Below are 9,046 nucleotides of genomic sequence, written 5' to 3'. Positions count from 1 at the left end.
AAAAAAAAAAAAAAAAAAAAAAAAAAAAAAAAAAAAAAAAAAAAAAAAAAAAAACCACTGTCATGTAATACAAGATTGGTGTGAATTTCTAATTAAGTTCATGTTAGGAACTTACTTATTTGATATTGATCTTGGTATGCCTGCTTCCTCTTCACATTCCTTCATCAGATTCTCCCCGCAAGAAATGCCCTCAGGCTGTCACTATTATAAAGTCAGGGGCAAGCTATAAAGGTACAACAAGCATGATACTCAGCAATCAAGGGCACATTTCTAACTTCTCATCTCCCTTGGTTCTTTTTCCTCTCATCATTATTAAGCCTTGCATTTGCATTCCTCAAATCTACTGATTAAAACATGTTTGTGCAGACTCTCTATTGCTCTTAGGAAATTATCAAACTTCGCATCTTGGTCTCAACCAAAAATATAATGCCTTGTTATTTAGATAAGGATTTATTGCCAAGTCAATGATTGTATCAGTATCAGAATCTATCTAATTTTGTTGTTAACTACACAACCTTTTCATCCAAACTGAAAGCCAAACACAAATAAAAATAAATTATTATTGGCTACGTTGACTAAGCTTAACAAAGCAGGTAAATCCACATTGACTAAGAAATGTCATACGAGAAAAATGTCTTCATATAACAACAAGCCTCTAGCAGAAGAAACAAAATATAATAAGAAAACCAACCATTCAGAAACAAAAGGGAAGTCTTTTCCTCAATCAATGGGAAAAGATTGCAAAGCTCTGTTTGAAAGATGCAAGGAGTTTGCCAATCAACTTTTTCTCACATTTTAACGAGACAGAAGCATGTTTGACATGACATATAACAAAACTAAACGATAGTTAGTTATTATTGATTACAAACCAGCCCTCCAGCTACTAATTCATCCAGCATTCCGGGAAAAGTTTGCTTCATTTGACTTCTTTTTGCTATCCACAAAAATTTCTTTCCATCCTTTTCAACATAACCATTCATCTGAACTCCATAAACCTGTACTACGAATAGACCAAGAGAAGTCCGGTAGAAATGTAGAAGTTAGAGTAACTGAAGTATTTGATTAGTGTTGTCAATATTATTTGAGATACTGTATTTATATTCAGTATGACGATCAAATATTAAAGGGTTTCAAAGGGTTTCAAATTTTAGACCTAACAACCAAGCCTGTATAAACAGAGTCCATAAAACATATTGCTTATAATTTTCAATGTCCTGAAAGAAAAGGTTGGATCAGAATATGGCTTTGACAATTTTTTAAAGATTTTTTTTTTAATTGGATAGAAACAAAGCAATTCATCGATAAAATGAAATTACAAAAAGAAAAATCCTATCCAATGGGCTATAAGGGAAGATGAACAATTACAAAAGGGGGAATCAATTAAAACAAGAAAATAGAAGTTTCCACAGTGCTGTAGAAGGGAAACATTCCCACCTTGATTCCAAAATAAGGAGCTGCTGCACGTTCAAGTGAGAAAAAAACCGGCGCACCAAAGGACGAAGTTACAGGGTACATCTGTCGGAGTTCATGGTTGTACACAGTTAGCCACAAGTAGCATCATCTTGTTCTAAGCTTATCTATCTAAAGAGAACCAGCTTATTTTGACATTAAACTGAGGAAAGCGATTGTATTTTATAAACAGTGACAAACATTGGAAAATACATGACCATTGATTTAAATTGGAATCACAATCAGTACCTCGTTCCGTACACCTGGAATAATTTCTTCACCCAAGCATTTGACTACATTTCCAACTGCATGCGTCCTATCTTCTGGTGTCTTCAACGATTCATGCAAGCTTAAGCAAGCGCCAACTCGAACAGAATCATCCCGGGGGAAGGTAAACACATTCGCATACTTCTTCAGGTGATAAGCAAAGCTGCATAAATTACATTAAAACAAACTGATGGAACCTATCCGTTGTATATAGCAACAGCATAAAAGCAAAATTTGATGAAATTAGTACGAATCAATAGTATAAACTACATGGACGGATCATATCTTTGATGTATGTACTGTATCCTGAAAGATATAACAGTAGGAACCTCACCCGTGGTGCACATGACCAACAATTTGGTCATCGATTACAAAGGGAAGAAATTCGGATTGCATATCCTGTTAGAAGATCCAGTCAATTCCAAACAGACATGGAACCACATTTCATCAGTCTATAACTGATCCTGCAAAGAACTTGAAATGTAAAACGAATTAACGCGCACAATGGCTGCTGAAACTCATATGGGTTTGAGACCTACTGATCCGCGATTGCAGAGCTTGACCTTCTCGAAATAGCCGGTAAGATCTGAGGGATCATCCTGAAAGCTTTCTGGCAGAGAAATGTGGACAGCGTCTTCCCAAGTAAAATTGCTGCTGGCAATCGATACAGAACGACAGGCAAAGGTCTTCGAGCGGTGTACTGTTGATGCCGTTGGATACGTCGCCCGGGAAAACATGGATGCGTTGGAAATGGAAGAGATAGGCGAAGAGTTACGAAATGGGTGAGAAGCAAGAGATTTGCAGGCCATGGGTTGAATTCGAGGACAAGTCGCCATAACTACCAGAGAAGATAACAAATGATGAACAGAGATGGAATAATAAGATTTTAAAAAAAATAAAAATAAGGTTTAAATTTGTCCTAAAAGAAAAAAAATAAGAATATTCACATCTAAGATATTTACACATTTAAATATTATGATTAGTTAAATAACCATTAAAGTTGCATTTACTAATTTAAACAATTTTCACGATTTTATTTATATTTTTTAAAAATCTAGACAGTAAATATATCTACTTACTTGAATGTAAATTATTATTTATTTTTTTGGTTGAGTCAAATAATAATTAATTATCTAACTTAAAACTTCCTAAAAATCAAAATAATATTTTAAGTATGATATATTGTGTTTAGTGTTGTAAAATTTTTGTAATAAAAATATTTTAAAATCATCTTAAATCTTAAACCTAGTAGATTGTTACGAAAGTAAAAGAAAAATATATAAATACACAAACTTGTTTGAATGCATTAGTTAAAACATATTAGGACATATCACATCCAACAATGTGCGAATTATTTGAGAGTAGAAAGGCAACAAAGAAAAAACTATAAAGGGGAGATCAAAGCCAAGGAGTGTTGACCAAAGGAGTGACGATGGCTTTGGTTTGAAGATACTTATGAACAGCGTGCATTCCAGCGTCCCTTCCGAACCCACTCATCTTGTACCCTCCAAATGGACAGCTCGAGTCGAAAGCAAAGTAACAGTTCACCCAGATGGTTCCGGCTCTGATCGACCTCGAAACCGTGTTCATTATGTCTAGACTGTTCGTCACTATTCCAGCTGCTAGCCCGAACTTTGTGTTGTTCGCGATCTTTATTCCCTCTTCGATCGTTCTGCCAAACCCAAAAACAACACAAATTAAAGCCCACTACTTGGTAGTATGGGTTTGAGAGGGTTTTTCTAATTTTACTTGAATTTAATGACGCAGAGGAATGGCCCGAAGATTTCGTCCTGTGCGATCAGCGAGTGTTCCTGGGGATTTAATTCAAGGGTTAGATATTGTAGAGGAGAAACAGAGGTGTGAATCAAAAATTAAGCAGAGAGCAAGGGAGGAGCGACGACGACCTTGACGTCTGTGAAGATTGTTGGCTCTACGTAATACCCCACCTCGCCTATACGCTTGCCGCCTGTCGCCAATGTGGCTCCTTCCCTCTTACCGTGCTCGATATATTCCAGAATTTTCTTCAATTGCTTTTCATCCACCTGGGGTCCATACTGAACTTTTGGATCGAAAGGGTCTCCTACAACCCAAGATTTCGCCTTTTCAATAATCTTTTTCACAAATTCATCATAAATCCCCTCTTGAACCAAAACTCGGGAGCTCGCCGCGCAAGTTTCTCCCTGCATCAAACCAAATTTCTTTTATGTATTTGTAAAACCTCTGGGTCGTGTTGAAACGGATAACGACATTAACCTTGTTATAGAAAATGCCAAGGACTGCAATATCGACGGCTTTATTCACATCCGCGTCATCGAAGATCAGGAGCGGCGATTTGCCACCTAATTCCAACGATACTTGCTTCAGATTGCTCTCGCTTGCCGCCTGCATTATCGATCTTCCCACCTTCGTTGATCCTGTGAAACTCACCTGAAAACCACGCCACAATAAATTTATTTAAATAATTACATAAAAGCTTAAATTATATTACATTTTAGCTACCTTGTCAATGTCCATGTGGTACGCAATTGCTGACCCTGCAGTGTATCCGTATCCTGTCACAACGTTCAGTACTCCATCAGGAATACCCGCCTACCAAAACGCGCCACGTAGGAAACCAAAAAAGGAAATAGTTAATATATAAAATATTGGAGAAGAAAATCCAAAAAGTAGTTTTTGTATATTTGAAATGATTTAATTATTCCGCGAAGATTGGGAAACACCAATTTGGCGAGATGGGCGTAGAAGAGGGCGGAGAGCGGCGTTTGCTCGGCAGGTTTCACGAGCATGGTGCAGCCGGCGGCCAAGGCGGGGCTCACTTTCAGGAAAAACATGGTGGTCGGAAAGTTCCAGGGTATGATGTGGCCCACCACTCCCATGGGCTCCATTAAAGTGTAGCCGTGAAACGGCCTTGCCATTTTCAGTACCTCCCCGTGGATTTTATCCGCGGCACCGGCGTAATACCGTAGCATATGAGCAGCCGACGGTATGTCGACGATCTTCCCCATCTGAAACAATTTTCCGCCGTCCAGGGAATCCAATGCTGCGAGTTCCTCCACGTGTTCATCTATTAAGTCCCCCAGTTTCATCATTATTCGTCCCCTGTCCTGCACGGAATCACAGAAAAAATCCAAAACATTTATATTTCTTTTTCCCTTTCTTCTGTTTTTTGAATTATTATAATTGTGGCCTTCTTTTTATAAATAAAGAGCACATGCATATCTCTGCATATCATAAACAACACTTTCCCTCTTGACTGGTACAAGCTGTCTCTGTCATAAGCTTGTAATGGCGATAACTTTTATTATTATTATTATTATTATTACTTCCATCTTAAAAATTGGAATATAGATACAAAGTATATAAATCGAAACTGTAATCTGAGCTGCATCTCAAGAAAAACCCAAACTTGCTGTAAATAGAAATACTTACGGCACCAGACATGCGGGGCCAAGGGCCGTGATCGAAGGCTTCACGGGCTGCTTTCACGGCCAGATCCACATCTTCTTTCTCACCAGCGGCAACCGTGGTGATAACCTCACCAGTTCTTGGATCGAACGTCTCGAATGTTTTTCCTGTTCATTTGAAAAGAAAATCATGAGTTGAGAGGCATCGGAGTTTTCCGTCTGAGTGGGTTTGTTCTCCGGTGAAGGAAAAGAAAGAGAGAGAGGGAGAGATACCTGAAACAGAGTCAACAAATTGTCCATTGATGAAGAGCTTGGTGAACTTGATTTTGGGTATGTTGAGATGGGAGTCGGATTTTCCATTGGATTGATTTTCCATTTCCCTGTATGATATCTGATTGTGTGTGTGTTTTTGTGAGCGGGAAAAGATAAGAATTGTCGATGAATTTTATGCGTTTCTTAGGGGGAAAACCGAAGACCGTTTATATCCGCAAAATCTGCTTCGCTACCAAAAATGTACAACATTTCTACCCTCCTCCCCTCTGGCTCCACCTTCACGAACTTAATTTCAATCTCCAAACTTTTTTCTTTTTTCACAAATATTTGTCCCATTTAAATATTGCTTTCCTTAACTAATAACATTAATTGTGTTCATTTCATTTTTTTTTTTATTTGTAATCAGCGTTGAAAACAAATTAATTACTTTATTAATTTAATATAAGATAATCTTTTAATTGCATCTAATTTTGTTTAATATAAATTATAAATAAAAAAAATAGTTTTATGGGAGTATCGATGTGAACAAATATACAAATATAGGGACATCAGTTTCAAATAAACGGTTAGAAAATGTAACAAATTTAAAGGCAAGTTCAATCCAAAAGCTGGAATGTATCAGTTTTAGCATGAACAAATTGAAAAATTATTATTAATAAATCAAAATATATTTTTTATAATTTTTAAGAGTAAATTAGAATTATTATTCCTTTGTGTCGGCCCTATTAGATATCGACACGTGTATGGTTTTCCAGTATTTAATACGTCCAGCAGCCGGTCTTGTCTTGAATGTGTGCGCATTGTACATTTTGGAAGTATTAAAAACAAACGTGGTTTTTTCTTTCTTGAAGTTCAATTGCTGTGATATTTAGCTGTGCTAAAAAGTCAGAAAGTAAATATTAAGCCAATACCATAAATTATTCACTTTTTTCTCATTAAATTCATGCCTCACGCCACATTTATGTTTAAAATCATTTATCTTAACCTAATGTTTGCGATTAAATATTTTATGATATGTTATATTGGTTGTGGGTTGTAGTTTCTTCAATTTGATCTCTCTTACTTTTTATATGTAGTAATGTTTTTCATTTCAATACAACATTATTAATGAATGACATGTTTCAAAATCTTGTTAAAGACATGTTAACTTCAACCTATTTAAATGCTAAAATTTATTTGAGTTGGGGCTTACCAAAAATGATTCAATAAATTGAGTTTCAAATTCAAACTAAAATTAATGGGTAGGTTGATTGTACCTTTCATCAAGTTTTTTTTTCTTCTAAACAATTATTTCTACAAAAAGATAAGGAGTTAAAATTATTGTGACGTTTATATCAACTTTCGTAATTTATTTTATTTGTAAAGGTTGATATTCCTTATTTTAATTTTTAATCAATTAAGACAATAATCTATAAGGATCATAAAAAGAGTAGTCAACTTGTATGGTTTATAGATAATAGATTATTAATACAATTAAAGAAGGTTTAAGTCAAGAAGTAAACTCAACATATTGTTAATTGTTATGGCCAGTAACTTAGGTAACTTAGAGTAATATTAATAAGTATAAATTTAATGGTTGTAATTATTAACTGAGGAAAAAAAAGTCAACTATTACGAAATTACTGTTAGATGATGGAAGTCCCTCCCAAATGATCATGAGTTTATTGATGTGAGGTCTTCTCGGTAAGCCCTCGGCAAAACTATGAGAGCTTATTATGCTTAAAGTGGACAATATCATATTAGGCAGTTAAAAATGACTAAGACTTCAAAGGAGTCGAGCCTGGTTGTCGGGAAAGATGCGGGAAGCAGCATCGGCATCGGCGAGGGCAAAGCGGGCGGAGAAGGAGCGGCAAAGAATATCGGGCTCTTCGGCAGCGTTGCCTTGGTCGAAATTCTGTGAATAAGAGAAAGGATCATAAGCAATGAAGTTCCCTGAGGAGTACGTCGTCGTTTTATTCCTCTTTTCTCTTCTCAGTTTCCTCCATAACAGTTTCCACAGATTGGGTTGGTTCCCGCTTCTCCATCGCCCCAATCTGATGGTTTCTTTGCTTCTCTTCTTTCCCATCATCAAAGCTGCCAGATGATCGAGTTTGGCAATATCAAGGGACTTATAAGTTCAAATGAAGTCCGGATTTTGTGGATCCATTTCCATACGCTGCAATGCATCCACATGTGAATGGGAGGGTGGGGATTTCTTGAATTATCAACCATCTTCCATGTGACACCCAAATTTTCAATTATTCTTATATCCAATGGGTCAAACTTTTATGATGGGTTAATTAATTAATTATTAAGATCATCTAATCTTAGTTCTTATTAGACATGTTTAAGAAATGAGGACGAGAAATCCTGAATAAAGTGATGTAAATAAAGTGGAGTGGTTCTTTGTGGATGAATTCAAGATTCCGACAACACATTTGTTTCATGCAAAACAACAAACCACACATTTGGTTAAAGAATGTGAGTAGGAAACCACTCAGTACAATTCCACGCCCAACTTGTGTTATGCACTAAATTTTGGATACCAGAAGAGAGCTTTGGGTTTGCCATGGAACCCCTGAAGTGGCAAGGTTCGGTACTCCCACCCTCAATTATGTTATATTTTCTCTCTTTATTATCCAACGATTCCTTTTGCTTTGCATGAAAGAAAGGAAAGAAAAAGTTTCATAGAGGAAGGAGAATTAGATTCCCCTAATAAGAGACATTTGGCCCAATTTAATTTGAGTACAAGTTTTCATGACTTTGTTTTTAACATTTTCGAAAGGTGTTAGTACCGATGAAAATAGTGTTTCTTAGTTATAAACTCATAATGTCGTCATTAATTTAATAAATTGGTTTATGATGAGAGGTGGATGAACACCTTTGCTTCTCTTTCTTTTTCTCTTTATATAAAAACTCCAATTCCACAGATTCTTTTCTCTTCACTCCCCGCAAGACAACCCATCATAAACCAAATACCAAAACCAAGATTAAAAGGGACAAAAGAAAAAAAGAAAAAAAGAAAAAATGTGTTACCCACATAATTTACGGCCTTGGCTGGTAAGCCGGAGGGAGCTTTTGGCTGTGCAAAGCAATTGGGTCCTCTTGCAGGCAGCGTCGGCGGCTGGGAGTAGCGGCAGTGGCGGAGGGTCGGCGAACATGCGGTGCTTGTGCTCGCCAACGGGGCATCCGGGGTCGTTTCGTTGCAGGCTGCATCGGAGTGAGTACGTTTGGGTGGGGCGGATGAAGACAACTCGTGTGGAACAATGATGTCTTAGAAAGTGATTGTTTTTCTATGAATACAATTGTCGTTCTGGTCTCTGTCGGCCAAATGAATCGCCCGAATGTTTGTGTATGTCCATAAGGACGAAATCCGTCCATTTTGAAGCGTAAGCTCTCCATTTGTATGGCCGTAGAAGCATATGCTCAAAACAAGTATGAATTCTCTTCTTTTCATAATTTTATTTCTAATTTTCTTTTTAATATAATTGATCTTCGTTTACTTATTTAATTTGAATAATTCAACAATAATTTCTTTCAATATAATCGATTCATTTTCTTACAAATAAATTCTTATTAAATGAATGAAATTACTGATAATTTGCTAACACATTTAATTAGTTAAATAAAAAATTCAATCAATGCTTTTTTTTTTTTTTTTTTTTTTTTTTTTT

The 9,046-nt window shown here is 36.2% G+C and overlaps 2 protein-coding genes across 2 annotated transcripts in view; both read right to left on the bottom strand.

Moving 5' to 3' along the window:
* LOC111496248 (nudix hydrolase 20, chloroplastic-like) overlaps window positions 1-2,591 on the bottom strand; it is a 3,876-nt gene extending 1,285 nt beyond the window's left edge. Inside the window, exons 1-6 of the mRNA XM_023146628.1 lie at window positions 2,256-2,591; window positions 2,051-2,115; window positions 1,699-1,879; window positions 1,435-1,515; window positions 870-995; window positions 116-195 (exon numbers count right to left, since the gene is read on the bottom strand). Coding sequence (XP_023002396.1) covers window positions 116-195; window positions 870-995; window positions 1,435-1,515; window positions 1,699-1,879; window positions 2,051-2,115; window positions 2,256-2,552 — 830 coding nt within the window. The 5' untranslated portion in view covers window positions 2,553-2,591. The remainder of the gene's footprint in view (window positions 1-115; window positions 196-869; window positions 996-1,434; window positions 1,516-1,698; window positions 1,880-2,050; window positions 2,116-2,255) is intronic.
* A 404-nt stretch (window positions 2,592-2,995) lies between these two features.
* On the bottom strand, window positions 2,996-5,689 carry LOC111471924 (aldehyde dehydrogenase family 2 member C4-like). The gene is made up of 8 exons (XM_023117595.1): window positions 5,394-5,689; window positions 5,146-5,288; window positions 4,437-4,820; window positions 4,216-4,305; window positions 3,970-4,143; window positions 3,621-3,896; window positions 3,466-3,527; window positions 2,996-3,388 (listed from the first exon to the last, which is right to left on the bottom strand). The coding sequence occupies exons 1-8, from the start codon at window positions 5,494-5,496 to the stop codon at window positions 3,115-3,117; spliced, it is 1,506 nt and encodes a 501-aa protein (XP_022973363.1). The 5' UTR covers window positions 5,497-5,689; the 3' UTR covers window positions 2,996-3,114.
* Window positions 5,690-9,046: the final 3,357 nt, after the last annotated feature.

The sequence above is a fragment of the Cucurbita maxima genome, unplaced genomic scaffold (assembly GCF_002738345.1).
Source record: "Cucurbita maxima cultivar Rimu unplaced genomic scaffold, Cmax_1.0 Cma_Scf00002, whole genome shotgun sequence".
NCBI lineage: Eukaryota > Viridiplantae > Streptophyta > Magnoliopsida > Cucurbitales > Cucurbitaceae > Cucurbita > Cucurbita maxima.
This window is presented reverse-complemented; position numbering and strand designations above follow the sequence as displayed.

Bases quoted from the DNA above. Each gene is read 5' to 3' on its own strand.
- LOC111471924 (XM_023117595.1), bottom strand. From the start codon at position 5,496: ATGGAAAATCAATCCAATGGAAAATCCGACTCCCATCTCAACATACCC. The intron at 4,821-5,145 runs GTAAGTATTTCT...GATTCCGTGCAG, and splicing joins GGCCCCGCATGTCTGGTGCC to GACAGGGGACGAATAATGAT. The intron at 4,306-4,436 runs GTGTTTCCCAAT...GCGTTTTGGTAG, and splicing joins ACGCCCATCTCGCCAAATTG to GCGGGTATTCCTGATGGAGT.